Raw genomic sequence first — 18,161 nt, 5'->3', positions numbered from 1 at the left:
AGTGGTAAATGTGTCAAAACACTGCAGTATTTAATTGTAAAACCAGGGGGCATAGTGACCCCGATTACTTTCACTGGTGTGAGCCTCACTGAGGTTGCAAACTAACTTTTAACAAATAAAAATATCCAAACATGTACTTCAATATCATTGTTCATGCATTGTAGTTACTTAAAGTGTGAAATACTACAAGTTTAATCATGTAACTTGGTAATGCTATGGTCTACTGTAATACTAACCAATATGATCTGGAATATCTCAGCAGGTCTGGACAGCAGGAGAGAGAATACAGCCAACGATTTGAGTCTACATGACCCTTCGTCAGAGCTGAGAGCAAAGAGAATTAATGGGTATTTATACCATGAGGGTGGGGGTTGTGGAAGGGGTCACAGGGAATGTAAATGAGGACACAGAAGGCTGAAAAGGTGCTCAAAGGTGTCCACTGAGTGATCAGAATCTGTGAATGGCAGAACAGAGGGCAGATTGTTAAAGGACTGCCTGAGGAATGTGGCAATTGCCCTGAAAAGGGGGGGTGGAATGGAAAGTGGCAAAATGGAGAAGAGAAAGAAGAATGATAAAATGGATGACTAGGATGTTACAAAATGAAATAAAATAAATGGAAATGGGGTGAAGGTCGAGGAGAGAGTTCATGCTCTGAAGTTGTCAAACTCAGTGTTCAGTCTGGAAAGCTGCACGGTGCCCAATCGGAAGATGAGGTGCTGTTCCTTAAGGTTGGGGTTCGCTAGAACAGTGCGAAAGGCCAAGGACAGACATGTGGACAGGAGAGCAGGGTGGTGTGCTGAAGTGGCAAGCGACAGGATTGAGTGAAGGTGTTCAACAAAGCGATCACCCAATCTATGTTTGGTCCTTAGCTCCTTCTTCGAGGGGTCAGACAAAAGTGCTCCACTCACTGCCTTATGGTTAAAATTGCTTTGCAGTGTGGATGAATTTATGTATTTTCTGTTGGTGGGTTAGTACTTCAAAGCATTCAATAATTTCAAGAAAAATCAAATACATGTGTATATATACGGATGTATGGTGAGGTAAAGGTGTAGTCGTATTGTCACTGGGCTAGTAATCCACAGACCCAGGGTAAAGTCTGGAGACACATGTTCGAATCTCACCACAGCAGATGGTGAAATTTGAATTCAATAAAAAATTGGAATTAAAAGTCTAATGATGACCATGAAACCATTGTTGATGGTTGTAAAAATCCATCTGATTCACTAATGCCCTTTTAGGCAAGGAAATTTGCTGTCCTTACCCAGACTGGCCTACTTGTGACTCTCAAATACCTTTTGAAATGGGTGGCAGTTAGGTACGGGGAATAAATGCTCGCCCAGCCAGCGACATCCACATCCCGTAAAGCGAATGAATAAATATCTGGTAGATTAGCAGGTAAAATCATAATCTAATAAATTGAACTAGCTGATTGCAGTGAGGATAGCAACTGGGATGATACAATAGTCCCAGAGTGTCCCTGGCCTTGTTTGCGGGGGAGCTGGTGAGAGAATAAATTGGGTTAGTGGTTTGAACTTTTCAAAGCCATTCAGTGACTTCAGCTGGAGAGTGCATCTGTGTGGATGTCACACCACAGCAGGACTGTGATGCCCCCCTCTGGTAAAATTGCTTCCTGACAGTTGACAGCAACTTAGATGAGGTACTGGAGAACTGGCAGCACCTTGTGGAACCACGTGCAACAATAGCATTGATGGCTTCACAAGGCTAGGAAAATCAGCAAAAATGTAAACATGCCAAACTCAAACCAAGATATGGAGAAGCATGATGCAAGCTTACAGAGAACATGGGTCTCAACTTCTGTAAAGGAGCGCTGCAAAGATGTGGTAAATTTATTTAACTCACCAACACACACTAAGTGTATCGCTGCCCAAAAATAGCCTCCTGGGTCAAACTGTAAAAGAGGAAGTACATTTTGTGAAAATTCACACACATTGCTCTGCAGCACTCCCACCTGATGACTCTAGGAAATTGTAATAGAAACAAACTACAAAATAATAAACAAGAAATACATTACTGCCCGATAAAAGCTCACAGACTGGAAACGTTAACTGTTTTTCTCTCTCTCTCTATGCAGATGCTGCTCAACCTGAGTTTTACTGTTTTTGTTTCAGATTTCCAGCAGCCACAGTATCCTGCTTTTTGGCGTACAGTCTGCACACTGCCCTCATAACTCTGCATGTAAATTTTAGGGATAAGCAAAAGCTACTAGGGGCAATTAGCTCATCCCTTTTTGGATAAATCAGTCTCATGGGTGGCATGGCGGCACAGCGATTAGCACTGCTGATTCACAGCCCTAGCACTGCTGACTCACAGTGCCAGGTCCCGTGTTCAAATCCCGGCTTGGGTCACTGTCTGTGTGGAGTCTGCATGTGCTCCCCGTGTCTACGTGGGTTTCTTCCGGACGCTCGGGTTTCCTCCCACAGTCCAAAAATGTGCAGGTTAGATGGATTGGCCATGTTAAATTGCCCTTTAGTGTCAGGGGGACTACCTAGGATAAATACATGTGGTTATGGGAATAGGGCCTGAGGTTGGTGCAAACTCGATGGGCCGAATGGCCTCCTTCTGCTGTATAGGATTCTCTGATTCTATGATCCATTTGCCCTTTTGCCACAACTTAGTAATGCCACATGAACTGGATCAAATCTTGAGCACTGTTAAATGTGCAGATTCATCAGACAGACCACAGGACAATAAAAAATTTAATCACTTTCTCTATGGGAAACAGTGAACACTTCAGAGGCGGGGTTGAAAAGATGATTAGAGGGAAAACCACAGACAGAAATTGTTATATTGGTCAGAGTATAAGTAGCACACTTTCCACGTGCAAAGATTGCCAGAACATTGAAATCCAGAATACAGAGTAGGTGGCTTCAATTCAAAGACCCCAAAAGTATCTGCTAACAAATCTGAAATCAATAGATATTGTCAAGCCAATGGCTAAGAGCATGAAGAGAACGCTTCAAGCATTAACTCATCTCTCATGGGCACAGTAACTGGCTATAAGTGGATGGACATTATTACATCATGCGTACTTGTAACCACAAACCAGCTAGTGGTCAGAAGGAGATTATACATGCCTCAATTTCCCCAATAAGGTCATTGCCTTATCCTTATGCAATTAGAACAAATCCTAACCAGCTATCAAGTTGGGTGGTTTTCCAGTTTAATTTTTCCACAAACGCTAACAAAAAGAATAAGATTGTGTTCAAACACTTGGAACCTAAACATTTGTGGGACTTGCTGCATCAACCCCATTCTAGATTATTAGGGAATTAAAAGAGACAGACATCGGCATGGATGTGAATTGTACAAATGAAATAGTCTCAATATTCAAAGCGATCAATTTCAGACGGTGGCAGTGGCTCTGTGCATCCCGGAATCAGGGGCTGGTGAAGAAAACTGGGCGAGACTCTCATTCCCGTCCAGGAACATTCATCAGAAAAAGCAGAGGATTGGGATCAGTTCATACTCACACAGGGAATTGGACTGGAGCACATGAACTAATGGTATCTGAATTCCACATTATGTTCAAATAATTATTTATCCAGTGGCATTCCCAAGGTTGAATTCAAATAATTTTGGCTATGTAATTAGTCCTTCAGTGTACTGGCCTGAAGCAACAAGTTAATTCTTTAATATAATTGCCTACACAAGGGGCGTCTGGTTCTGGCAGAGGTCATTTGGGGGAGGAGGTTTGGGGGAGAAAGGAATGAGGGTGAGATCAGTTCAACTCGTCACTGCACTTATTTTAAACAGCACGGAAATGGATATTAATTCATTACCTACCAGACTCAACTTTTTCAACTCTGTTCCTGTGGGCATTTAAGTCATGTTCATTCAAAGAGCTGGTCTCCTACTGGGATATCATTGTTAATAAGATTTGGTACCAATCTGGGCCTAATTTTTAGCTCCATGCCACATTGAGCACTAAGAGATAAGCATGCTAAACCTTTCCAGTGCAGGAAACAAGTTTAGTCTGGATACTGGGTGCAGGCTTTGCCGATGGTCACTTATCAGCTCAGGAGTTTGCTCACCAGGTGAACTTTTAACACCGTGCTTACAGGTTTCCTAATGGGTCAAAAAAACTATTGCTTTCACCTCATTAATTGGATAGTGGGAGCCCAGAGGAAAGAACTGATTATGGTAGGAGATAAAGAGGTAGTTTCAATTATACCAATAAAAAAGGTCAAATTAGGATCAACTAATTAAAGTAGAGCAGACAGAAGTGGAAGGAATGAGGGAGCAAGCTGAATTAGTGCTGCAAACGTTTGAGGACATAGAACAGTACAGCACAGAAACAGGTCGTTCAACCCACAATGTTGTGCCAACATAACACCAAATTAAACTAATCCCTTCTGCCTGCCTTGATCCTTGCATATTCATGTGTTTATCCAAAAGTACCTTAAACGAACCTATCACATCTGCCTGCACAACCACTCCTGGCAGTGCGTTCCAGACACCTATCACTCTTTTTAAAAAAACCTGCCCCTCACATCTCCTTTGAACTTTCCCCCTCTCACATTAAGCACATGCCTTCTAGTATTAAGCATTTCAACTTTGGGACAAAGATTCTGTCAACCATATCTATGCCTCTCATAATTTTATAGACTTCTATCAGGTCTCCCCACAGCTTCCACCGCTCCAGAGAAAACAACCCTAGTTTCTCCAGCTGCTCCTTATAGCTCATACCCCCTAATCCAGGCAGCATCTTGGTAAACCTCTTCTGCACCCTCTCCAAAGCCCCCATATCCTTCCAAGTGGCAATTAGAATTGAAAGCAATACTCTTAAGTGCGGCCTAACCAAAGTTTTATAAAGCTGCAACATGACATCCTGACTCTTGTACTCAACGCCCACACCAATAAAGGCAGGCATGCTGTACGCCTTCTTTACCATCCCTATCTACTTGTGTAGCCACTTTCAGGGAGCTATGGACTTGAGCCCTAAGATCCTCTCCATATCAATGCTGTGCAGGGTCCTGCCAGCAACTGTATACTTAGCCTTAGCATTTGATCTCCCAAAGTGCAGCACCCCATACTTGGCCGGATTAAACTCCATCTGCAATTTCTCCATCAGTATCTGCAACTGATCTACATCCCTGTATCCTTTGTCAATCTTCTATGCTAACCACAACTTCACCTATCTTTGTGTTGTCTGCAAACTTACTAACCCACCAATCTACATTTTCATCCAAGTCATTATATTTATCACAAACAACAGAGGTCCCAATTCAGATCCATGTGGAACACCACTGTTCACAGACCTCCAGCCAGAAAAACACCCTTCCACCACTACTCTGACTTTTACAGGCAAGCCATTCCAGAATCCAAGTGGTCAAGTCACTGTGGATTCTTAATCTTCTGGATGAGTCTACCATGAGGAACCTTGTGAAAAGCCTTACTAAAATCCACCTGGACAACATCCACTACTCTACCCTCACAGGTCACCTTCCTTACCTCCTTGAAAAAAATGAAGTTAGTGAGACATAACCTGCCCTGCGCAAAACCATGTTGACTTTCCTTAAGTAGGCCATGCTTTTCCAAATGTGCGTAAATCATATCCCGAAGACTCCTCTCCAATAGCTTCTCAACCACCAATGTGAGACTCAACTTAGTCTATAATTTCCTGAACTATCCCATTTCCCTTTCTTGAACAGAGGAACAACATTAGATACTCGCCGGTTCTTCGAGACTTCTCCAATGGCTAGCGAAGATACAAAGATCTTTGTCAGGGCCCCAGACATCTCCTCTCTTGCCTCTCTCAATAATCTGGGATGGCTCCCATCAGGCCCTGGTGACTTATCCACCTTAATGCTCTTCTTTCAGATTGGAAGAATTGGTTTCACCAAGATAAAGTTACTCAGATAGTGGCAGTGAAACAGCTTGGTGTTTATCACAGTTACAGGAAAGTAATTTGTATCCTGCCAAGAATCTCAGAATAAATGCTAAATGCTACAAGACTGGCAGCATCTGTGGAGAGAAAAGCAGTGTGAATTTTTCAGGTCTCGATTTCATTGAATCCTTACAGTGTAGAAGGAGGCCATTTGGCCCATTGAGTCTGCACCTACAACAATCCCATCCAGGCTCTACCCCCACAACCCCACATATTTACCTTAATCTCCCTGATATTAAGGGGCAATTAAGCATGGTCAATTAACTTTAGCTGGCCAGGTCGATGGCCTTTCCTCAGAAAAGAAACGCTGGACTATATTTTCATTCCAGGGTCCCAACATCAGCTTAGAATTTTAAACGGAGAACCTGGAGACTTGGTGACAGGACACTCGATGCAATCCTGGAGGTGGCCAATAATTGGTTACCTCAGGAAGCCTGTCCAAGTAAGGGTGATGGATGGAATCCTGAGACTGCAATCTTCGAGCACAAAGGTTGGCAGCTGCACTGTCAAAGGAGGGAGCCAACAATGTCGGTGATGGAGGGGGCAGGACACTCCAGTTGGAGACACCCTCTGAATGTCTTTTATAAATACAAAGAATTCCCTTGAGTGTGTTTTGGCCTCAATGTTGGACCCACATGCCAACTAGAATGCTGCAGTTGGCCTCAGCGTTGTGACCTCATTAGGCCTTTTAACTCACTACTTGTGACAAGGTAGCAATCATCTCCTGAACGGCACGATCCAGCTCATTTCAAAATGGCACGGAGGCAGGTGGCAAAATGCTGGCAAACCAGCATGCCAGCCAGTAAAAGGAATTGGCGGACCTGCCTGCCGACACCGCCAAATGCAATTTCAGCTCATTAACTTTGTTTCTCGCCACAGATGCTGCCAGACTGACTGAGTACGTCTAGTGTTTTCTGTTGTTATTTATCCTGGTTTAGAAAGTGTTGCCCTGTATTGAATTCCATAAGTGAAGAAAATCCAATTTACTACATCGCCAGCTAGAAGCTCTAGGGAAAATTGTAGATCTTTCTGCACTTTTAATCCCTGAAGCATGAGTCCAGCAATTGAAAAAAAAACAAGGAAAACTATAAATTTAGTTTTAAGTGTCGGGGTTTAATAATAACAGTAATGTGTGTTATAGATAAAGAATCACGAGGAAGCAGATGGACACTATCCATCCTGACTAACTTTTTTCTCAGAATAACATATTTGGGAACACTGGCATTAATCACTGCAATTTATCCCAAATTACGCGATCCCGTATTCTTGATACTAAATAATGAATTAATTACGATTTGTTGGGAAAATGAAGCTTTTAGTCTTGGACTTATGACAGCTCACAAGAAATTACCAACAGTATCAGGGCAGCAACAATTTATATTACTTTTTGGAATTCTTTGATTGGATGTGGACATTTTCGGCAAGACCAGTATTTGTTCCTCATCCTCAATTGTCCTTGATGCAAGTGGCTTGCTAGGCCATTTCAAGGGCAGTTTAGAGTCAGCCACATTACCGTAGGTCTAGAGTTAATGTAGATCAAGCTAAACAAGCAGATTAGATTCCCTTCCCTAATGCAATTCTACAACTGGACAACACCTACTAAACAATCCTGACTGTGCTAAGAGAGTTACACTGGCAACCAATTTAGGATCGTCAGTCAGGCTCGCAGCGCGAGTCACTAATACACGCTAGAAGCCACATATTCACACACAGGGCCATCTGCAGATATGCCCCCATCTAAACAAAAACTTAAGGGTTGGTCATTTCTTGGTTCATTCTCCAGTGCAATACCTTATCTGATCAGTTTGAATCTGAACAAAGTTGGAACTGTTTCATGCTGCAGTCTTCATGGTAATGTCTCCACCAATCAGGGTTTACTTGTCAACAGTTAAAATGCTCTTTTCATGCAGTATAAATTATTGTTCCCTGTTATCAGTTGTAAATTCTTATGCACCATCCTGATGAGTGCAAGGCAAAAAGCTTTGATCGTATATAGATAGTAACCTCTTTATTCAGCTGTTCTGTGTACTATCAAATGACTATTTAAAATCTCCTTTCAACAAACATCATTGGTTAATTGATAACCCATGGAAAAAATAATTTAACAATTGTTTTCAAAAGAATTATTGTATTGCAGCACAACTTAAAGCATAGATATTAACAGCAGCATGTACATAATGTATGTTTAAGAACTTGTACCCCAAGATGACTGAGGTAAATAGTGCATGATACAAAGACCATTCACTTACTTGAGCGTCACTCAATGGCAAAATGACAGCAGCTACGAGAATCATCACCAGACTGAAAGGGAAGGAGTTGGTTAGGAGAAATGAGCAAGCTCTCTGTTTCAGTTATACCTGTACCTGAGCTAAAAGCTCCCGAGAAATGAAACTCAGTATGGTTTTACGGTATACACAAATAGTTAAAAAGTTGCTTTCACAACAGCGGCCACTTGGCCTATCAAACCTGCTCTACTAGAATCATAGAATCCCTATTGTGCATAAGGGGGCCATTTGGCCCATTGAGCCTGCACTCACAACAATCCCGCGCAGGCCCTATCTCAATCTGATTTGGAGTTGGGGACCAAGTGTCAAAACTCGCAGATGACACCAAGATGGGTGGCAGAGCAAACTGTGCAGAGGATACTGAAAGTCTACAAAGGGATACAGATGGGGCGAGGATCTGGCAGATGGAGTACAATGTTAGTAAATGTGAGGTCATCCATTTTGGTAGGAATAACAGCAAAATGGGCTATTATTTAAATGGCAAAAAATAGCAGCATGCTGCTGTGCAGAGGGACCTGGCCTCACTTGTGCAGGAATCATAAAAAGTTGGTTTGCAGGTGCAGCAGGTAATTATGAAGGCAAATGGAATTTTGCTTTTCAGTGCTAGAGGGATGGATTTAAAAACAGTGAGGTTATTTGCAGCTGTATAAGGTGCTGGTGAGGCCACACCTGGAGTACTGTGTACAGATTTGGTCCCCTTGCTTGAGGAAGAATATACTGGCATTGGAGGAGGTGTAGAGGAAATTCACTAGGTTGACTCTGGAACTGAGAGAGTTGGCTTATGAGGAAAGACTGAGCAAACTGGGGCTATAGTCATTGGAATTCAGAAGAATGGGGGGGGGGAATCTTATAGAAACATAAGATTATGAAGGGAATAGATAAAATAGAAGCAGGGAAGTTCTTTCCACTAGCAGGTGAAACTAGAATTAGGGGGCATGCCCTCAAAATAAGGGGGAGCAGATTTAGGATTGAGTGGAGGAGAAACTTCTCCACACAAAGGGCTGTGAATCTGTGGCATTCCCTGCCCAATGGAGCAGGTGAGGCTACCCCATTGAATGTTTTAAAGGCAAGGATAGATAAATGTTTGAACAATAAAGGAATTAAGGGTTATGGTGAATGGGCGGGTAGGTGGAGCTGAGTCCATGAAAAGATCAACTATAATCTTTATTGAATGGGAGAGCGGGCTCGAGGGGCCAGATGGCCCCCTCCAGCTCCTAGTTCTAATGTTTTTATACTAACACCTTGCATTTACTCTGTTAATGCCCCTGACACTAAGAGGCAATTTAACATGGACAATCCACCTAACTGGCACATCTTTGGAGTGTAGGAGGGAATCCATGCAGACTCGGGGAGAATGTGCAAACTCCACACAGACAGTTACCCAAGGCCAGAAGTGAACCTGGGTCCCTGGTGCTGTGAGGCAGCAGTGCTAACCAAAAGCCACCCGTTTTGGCAACTTTAACATGATTTTACTTTTTACTGTACAAGGATCATATGAACTTGAAATGTAGAATCTGTTTCTAAAGATGTTGTCAAACCTGCTGAGTTTATCTTGCATTTTCTGTTTTTACTTTTATACATGCCAATTCCAAGCCCTTCTTACCAAAATGCTAATTTTTTGTCACAAGTCTGTATCTTGGTTGCCAAACTCAATTCTCTGCATCTATCACCTGTTTGGGTATATGCTCTAGACCCTCAAAACTAACTGTTAGAACTTTCTCTGGATTCACTTTTAATCATAGTGACTTATGCCATGGTGCAGTTCCAAGGCCTTGCATTGGATATTGGTGTTGATCGCATTGAAGACTGAGCCATGTTAATTGGCCTTTTTTCTGCTGATGTTAGGGCGGCATAGTTGCACAGTGGTTAGTGCTGCCAGGGACCCGGGTTCGATTCCTGGCTTGGGTCACTGTCTGTGCCGTGTCTGCACGTTCTCCCTGTCTTTGTGTACGCTTCCCACTACAATCCAAAAGACATGCTGGTTAGGTAGACTGGCCACGTTAAATTCACCCCCAGTGTACCTTGGAACAGGCGCTGGAGCATGGCGACTAGGGAATTGCAGTGTTAATGTATGCCTTCCTGTGACGCTAATAAATAAACTTTAAAATTGATGAACTCCAGCCAATTTGTATTCGATAATACTCTGGATAAAGTTAAAATCAATCTGGTTATTGTGCTTTGGTGGATACTGTTCCTGTTGGAATCATGTTATAATGGAGTGTATGTTTTAAGTTTAAGATTAACAGCAGCTGCCATAAATTGAGGAAAGATTAGGGATTTGTTGTAAATCTGTGCCATCACTCTGTAATCATTGAAGTAAACTAGGATTAAGAAAAAGACTGGCCTCAGATTCACCTTTCCTCAAATGTATGAGCAGCGAGATTAACGGGTACACCACACAAGTCTGGACACTGACTGTTGACACTATTGTATATTAACGAGAGGTCTACTGTATTCACCTCACTTAACTGCAAGTACACAAAATTTTCCAGCAATAGCTACTGTAATCAAGAATGGGAATTCCAGGGGTATTTTATCCCATGTCCACTGGCACCATGTCAACAGCACTGAGATGAACTGTAGCCTCGAACTCTTGAATCAGAGGTCAGCTAACTTGGCACAGGTCAGCAATGCACTTGCACACCCCAGGTTATGCAGTTCAACTGCATGCCAGATATGGGTTGACTTGCTGATAGAGGGAAATCCTGATCAAATTGAATTTAACAATATGCTGCTGAACATGGAACATCAGGCAACAAGGGATGGGCAATAAATTCTGGTCAGCCAGTGGCACCCATGTCCCACGAGTGAAATGAAGGTGCAGGAATGCCAATCTGCACTTTGAGCCTGCACCACCATTCAATATAATCATGGCTAATCATGCACTTTCAGTATCACACTCCCACTTTCTCTCCATATCCCTTGATCCTTTAACTGTAAGGGCCACGTCCAGCTCCCTCTTGAACACATCTAACGAAGTGGCCCCAACTGCCTTCTGTGGTGGAGAATTCCATGGATTCATGACTGAGTGAGGAAGTTCTCCCACATCTCAGGCCTGAATGGCTAATCCCTTATTCTTAGGCTGAACACGTGCGGAGAAATAGGACAGTTTTCCCAGATTTTAGACAAAGCACAGCCTGCTGCCATATTTTAATTGCTGGTTACAAAATCTCTTTAGCGATCAATCAAATTTGAACTTGCATCTGGAGGTGACCCAGTTAGTTTTCTCTCACTTCTGGCATTTTCCTGGGTTTGATTCTGTTTTAAACTAAGCCAATCTCCAAAACTGTTCAACATTTAACAAAAGTTCTAGTCATGACATTTATACGAGCAATGATGCAGAACAAACTTACCTGAGGAATTTAGTGAAAGACAATTTCTGTGTAAAGAAAGGTAAAAATAAAAATTAAAAGCTGTAGAATGTCATTTTTTTTATTTAGGGAGCACAGGATCAACACTGAAGATGGAATATGTCCAAATGTGAATTACAGAAATCAAACTACAAGAGAACATCTGACCTATTGTGTTGGTGGTGCTGACTATATAGTGAAGCTGTGCATTCCAGTCACATTTCCTCACACTTTTCAAACAGTTTAATCGTTTTCTTGAAGTAATCCCCTGTCAAAATTCATCCTTTCTTAAAAACCACTTGTTGTAATATTGCATTCCATATTTCAATAACCCTTTGCAAGAATCACTTCATCTATCCTTCCCACATTGGCTTTTATGACGTTCTGGGTTCACTGGGACGAGGAATACTAGCAGTGTTGTTCTAAATTTGGGATTTGGCATTACAATGAAGTAGCTCCAGATGAGAAGCAAAAGGTGGAATCTTAGGTCCAGACTCTCCGTGAGTGAGACTGGTGGAAGATGGCTCAAAACCGGAAATCACGAACGTCGACAGCGAGATTGCAATGTTCAATTTCCTCTCCCTTTGCTGGCAACATAATTGGGTTCATGCCCATTCATTTAAATAAATTTGCATGTATTTAACCCCCCCCCGCCCCCCCCACAAATAAGTGCTCATACTTCGTAAGTCACAATGGCAAAGTTGTTGAAAGATTTAGCCAAAGATGAACTTGTTGAGGTGACCCCTCCGGGGACGCAATAATCAGCATGGCCCCCAGGGGACAGGGATATAACCAGGCAGCAATCCGGGCCAGGGCGCGAGGGGACGGAAGGGTAACAGGGAAAAGGTTGATGCTGGTGATGTTTGGAGAAGGAGGGGGCAGTGATGGTGGATGCCAGTGATGATCGTGGGGACAGAGATGCATGGAGTAAGCTGTGTTCTGGTTGGGACACCCTTTAAAAATGGTCTCAATGGAGCCAGATACCGGCTCCAGGAGTCTCCACCTTGCCAGAGTGATGGCGTAAACCATGCTCACTCTATTCCGGATCAAAAGCCTCAATCTGGAGAGAAAACTGTTGAATGGAGCGAAGAGTTTCAAGCCAGTTTTCTCACCAGAATTGACAATGCGAATTTCTGCTAAGGTCACCTCCCCAAAGCTACTTCTTGCAGCATGTTCTGACCAATTCAGAGAAACACCATCTTGTGCAACAACACATCACTTTTATTGACCATTCTTTGGACTCCTGCGAGTAACAAGGGCTAATTCGATCCCCGATTTGATTTATAGCTAGTGAAAACTAAATTGAAGCTGCCTCATTTCGCTTTGAATCCTAAAAGTCCTTAGTGAGAGGAGATGCTGACTGAAAGTGAAGTTGATTCAAATCCATGTCCAATAACCATGTTGTTGCATCCATTTTCTGTAAGTTCTGTTATTGGCATGTGGAAGATTTTGGGGAGAGCACTTTTACTGTTCTCTCTAGCCTCCCCAAAGGCAGTAATTGGGATGACTGCTGTCCTGGTGACCTTTTGTGCGAGTATTATACGATATTACATCGGAAGCTCCAGGCATTCGACCCAGTAACAAAGGAACGACAGTATATATCTGAATTAAAATGTCTAACCTGTAAGGGAGCAGAGGTGATGGTCATATTACTGCTTCTATTCTTTTTGGTGGGACTGTGATGTGCTGTTGAATTAAGCTTGGCAAACTGCTGCACTGTAGTACATGCCACAGCGCTTATGGCAGGGGAGTGCAGGAAATATCAAACTCAATAACAGAACAATAATAATAATAGTGCACTCACTTTAAGGATAACAAGTTAAAAAATATATCCTTTACTATAACATACCAATGACTGCTTTGTCCTGTACAGTATTAAGTTTCTCAAGTGTTGTTGCAGTTGTACTTATTCAGATAAGTGGTGAATAGCAATCATACTCCTGACTTGAGGCTGGTAATTTGTTTAGATATTGTGAAGATTAGTCAGCAATTTACTTAATGCAAGGCACTCAAGTTCAGTGCTGCTCTTGTGTAGAGAAATATTGATATGGCTGGTCCAATTAACCTTCTGGACAATGGTGGGTTGTGTCTGACCACAGTTGACCTATTGGTTTACATGGACTACTAGCATACTGAGTATGTTATAGTAAAGGATATATTTTGTAACTTGTGTTATCCTTAAAGTGAGTGCACTATCCTTGGGGTGAGGGAGTATTGTACTTTAGTCAATCTTTTCATGTTCATAAATGTTTTATTCTTTGGTTAAAAATTAATTGGCATAGAACATAACAGCACAGAACAGGCCCTTCGGCCCACGATGTTGCGCCGACCAGTTAAAAAACAATAACCCACTAACCTAAACCAATCCCTTTTCGTCCATAAACCTATCCATAGATCTCTTAAACACCCCCAAACTAGGCACATTTACAACCGCAGCAGGCAGGGCATTCCAATCCCTCACCACCCTCTGGGTAAAGAACCTACCCCTGACATCCGTCCTATAACTACCCCCCCTTAATTTAAAGCCATGCCCCCTCGTGCTAGCTTTCTCCATCCGAGGAAAAAGGCTATCACTGTCCACCCTATCTAAACCTCTAATCATCTTATATGTTTCAATAAGATCCCCTCTTAGCCGCCTTCTTTCCAGCGAAAACAACCCCAAATCCCTCAGTCTCTCCTCATAGGACCTCCCCTCCATACCAGGCAACATCCTGGTAAACCCCCTCTACACCCTCTCCAAAGCCTCCACATCCTTCCTGTAATGTGGGGACCAGAACTGCACACAGTACTCCAAGTGCGGCCGCACCAGAGTTGTGTACAGTTGCAACATGACGCTGCGACTCCTAAATTCAATCCCCCTACCAATAAACGCCAAGACACCGTATGCCTTAACAACCCTATCTACTTGATTCCCAACTTTCAGGGATCTATGTACACATACACCTAGATCCCTCTGTTCATCCACACTATTCAAAGTCCTCCCGTTAGCCCTATACTCAACACATCTGTTATTCCTACCAAAGTGAATTACCTCACACTTCTCCGCATTAAACTCCATCCGCCACCTCTCGGCCCAGCTCTGCAACCTGTCCAAGTCTTCCTGCAAACTATGACACCCTTCCTCACAATCTACCACACCTCCGACTTTGGTGTCATCAGCAAATTTACTAATCCACCCAACTATACCCTCATCCAGATCATTAATAAAAATTACAAACAGCAGTGGCCCCAAAACAGATCCCTGAGGCACACCACTCGTAACCGAACTCCATGACGAATATTTACCATCAACCACCACCCTCTGTCTCCTATCTGCTAGCCAATTCCTGATCCAATTTCCTAGATTACCCTCAATCCCATACATCTGCATTTTCTGCAGAAGCCTACCATGGTGAAGTCCTGGGACTGTTCATCCATGTATCCAAATAAAATCAGTTACGGTCCATCAAGCCAGGGTTCTGCTTGGGGATCTTGCCAACCAGTAATGACATCAGCTGGGATCATAACACTGTCCTGGTCGTAGGATTTTTCCAACTATAGCAAACATGCAATACATACGCAATAACCTATTTCTATACTATCGCTCAGGGTCCCCAAAATGCTCATGTCTACAGTATCAGTTTGCTTGTAATTCCTCTAATCCAATTTGCTTTATTTGATAGCCACAGTGTTAGTCTCTTCTAACCTGGCAAGGTCAAGCATAGATTCATGTTGCATTTGCCTCAGCTTTGGGGTGGGGAGGGGTAGTATTGATGTGTGTACATGCGTGCATGCCCCTTTAATTATCTTACATGAGCTAATTTCATGCCTTTTTCTCTTTACATACTTTTTCACTGCCTCACAGAGATTCCTTGTATAGTACCTGTCAGTTTTCACTTCATTAGAAAAGCTGTTTACCATTCAAACTAATCAACTCCTTTCTTTAACAGGGTCATCACTCCTAACTCTTAATTTCTACTTTGCTCTCTCTCTCTCCCTCTTTTCCATTTTGTTCAGTGCCTATCCAGGGTATCGACTACTTACTGGTTCATGTTCTTTCAAACATTCCAAACTTAAGATACTAAACTTGTCTTTTCGCTTCATGGCCACAGCCAAACTTGCTGCAGTATCTCCAGAGAATGCAGGATAGTGTTGCAGTGTTGGGTCATCAAACATGAAACAACATTTAAACGGCACAGCTTCACTGATAGCTGGCAAATTATACTGACCCACTTTGAATATTAGATCAGATTAAAGCTTGCAGTGGGTTCGGCTCACTTTCCCTAGTGCACATATATCAATTCATTACCAGCATCAATCTAATAGCTTAAGAGTGGCCGATTACATTTGTACTTTTAACGAGGTTTGTGAGATCCATTCACATGTTAGCAACAGCTATAATGTAGCTGGCATGGCACAAAATGATTTTGAGCTATTGCTTGTGGACTAAGGGAGAAAATAAAACAGGGACAAAATTTTGGATGAACAGGTATAGCTGGCTTTACCAAGTTAGATAAAGAAAATTACAGCATTGGAACAGGTCCTACGGCCCTTCAAGTATGCACTGACCATGCTGCCTGACTGAACCAAAACCCCTGCCCTTCCAGGGACGATATCCTTCTTTTCCCATCCTATTCATGTATTTGTGAAGATGCCAATTAAAACTCACTATCGTATCTGCTTTCATTACCTACCCCGGCAGTGAGTTCCAGGCACCCATGAGCTTCTGTGTAAAAATTTGTACATCTCTTTCAGCCCTTGACCCACGCACCTTAAACCTATGCCTAGTAATTGACGCTTCCACCCTGGGAAAAAGCTTCTGACTATCCATTCTGTCCATGCCCCTCAATCTTGTACACTTCTATCAGATCTCCCCTCAACCTTCGTCGCTCTAGTGAGAACAAACCAAGTTTCTCCAACCTCTCCTCATAGCTAATACCCTCCATACCAGGCAACATCCTGGTAAATCTTTTCTGTACCCTCTCCAAAGCCCCCACATCCTTCTGGTAGTGTGGTGACCAGAATTGAATACTATATTCCAAGTGCATTCTAACTAAGGTTCTATAAAGCTGCAACATGATTTGTAAATTTTTAAACTCAATGCCTTAGCTGATGAAGGCAAGCATGCTGAATACCTTCTTGACTACCTTCTCCCCCTGCATGTGTACCTGTATACCCAGATCCCTCCGCCTATTGTTTGATGTTTGATCTATGCTGACACTGGGGTCAATTTGGTAACAAACCGATAGCACATCAATGTTTTAAAAATATTTAGGCCATCAAAACCTCATTCTCTAGAAACACAGACGCACCCGTCAATGTATTCAGGAATTTAAATTCAGTAAAAAAGTGATCTGATACATGGTTGGAGGGGAGAAACAGGAAGGTCTTAGGTAGTGCTGCCCATCATTGTGTTAAGCTTCATGAAGTAAGTGATCTTTCCCCGCCCAATTGCATACTGAACATCTAAAACACAAAAAAAAACTATCAATACAGAACATCAAAAGGAAAAACACAACATTAACCTGTACCTCTCTCCTGGTGATTTTCATCAAGATGCTGACAATAATCTCTGATGCATTCTGAAGCAGCAGGAAGAATGGGATAGGCTGGAAGACATAAATAGTGCAAGTTAATGAAGAGATCAAGGTCATCACATTCCAAACTAACAGGAGGCTGCTGGAATTTGACTGCAAGGCTCCAATCTCAAAAATAAACAGCAGCTGAATAGTTTCTGAAGAGGGATTCGAGAAGGATTCATGATGCAACAGGGAGATGCATTACGCTTGTCACTTGAATAGTGGAAAGAGAGGGCGGAAGAAAGAGCTTTAAAATGTATTTTGATATGTACATGTGCGCACAGTTAAACAACCTTAAATAAACCCAAGCTATTTTCATTTGAAGCAAGTCTCTTGAATTGAGAGGAAGTTAAGCAGTCAGGAGCACTTTGCACTCCACCTAATGGCATTAACAACTGAAAGACCAAAATAAGAGATTTGTTGGAAAAAAGACAGCAATAAGATCAGAACTGGGGCTCTTTTATACTTGGATGGCTTCTGCACTTTCACTATCTGGACGTTTCTTCTCACTTCAGTTTTGTCCCTTTTTTTAAATTCAGGAGGCAAATGACATACTCAACAATTCAAAGTAAATGGAGATATCTATAGTGCCAACAACCAACAAGAGAGACCACCTTTCCTAGGCACAGAGTACCTCCAAAAGCAACGGGAACACGGCTGCACACACAACAAGCAAAACATGGCCTGGGACACTTTGATAAGCAGTGACTCAAAAAGACAGTAAAACAGAATTTCATTACAAGAATAAAACGTGAAGTATTATTGCAAGGGCATTTAAAATGCAAGATGAACGTATTCCATAAATGGTGCTGACGTAGCTCAAAACATCCAGACAGACTACAGCAACAATCTACAAAATTAATAGGATGTCAAATGACAAAACAAAAACCATAGAACACAAGTCAGAAGCAGTCTCCACAATTCTCTGGTCAAACTGCATGTTAAATGTTGCATCTCCTTCCGTCCACAGAAGTGTGAGAGACAGCAATGCAGGCAGATTACAAAAGTACCAAGAAATGGACTGGCAAGATCAACAGGCTGAAATATGTGCAAACTGTTC

General features: G+C 42.4%; 1 protein-coding gene across 3 annotated transcripts in view; it reads right to left on the bottom strand.

The window, feature by feature from the left end:
- Positions 1 to 18,161, bottom strand: part of slc35d4 (solute carrier family 35 member D4) — a 155,569-nt gene that overhangs the window by 124,807 nt on the left and 12,601 nt on the right. For all 3 annotated transcript variants that reach the window (XM_080194459.1, XM_080194461.1, XM_080194460.1), the window contains exons 5-8: positions 17,054 to 17,131; positions 11,547 to 11,572; positions 8,158 to 8,209; positions 1,861 to 1,909 (exon numbers count right to left, since the gene is read on the bottom strand). In XM_080194459.1, the coding sequence (XP_080050585.1) occupies positions 1,861 to 1,909; positions 8,158 to 8,209; positions 11,547 to 11,572; positions 17,054 to 17,131 (205 nt within the window). The remainder of the gene's footprint in view (positions 1 to 1,860; positions 1,910 to 8,157; positions 8,210 to 11,546; positions 11,573 to 17,053; positions 17,132 to 18,161) is intronic.

This window comes from Carcharhinus amblyrhynchos, chromosome 8 (genome assembly GCF_965287045.1).
Source record: "Carcharhinus amblyrhynchos chromosome 8, sCarAmb.v2.hapA, whole genome shotgun sequence".
Taxonomy (NCBI): Eukaryota; Metazoa; Chordata; class Chondrichthyes; order Carcharhiniformes; family Carcharhinidae; genus Carcharhinus; species Carcharhinus amblyrhynchos.
This window is presented reverse-complemented; position numbering and strand designations above follow the sequence as displayed.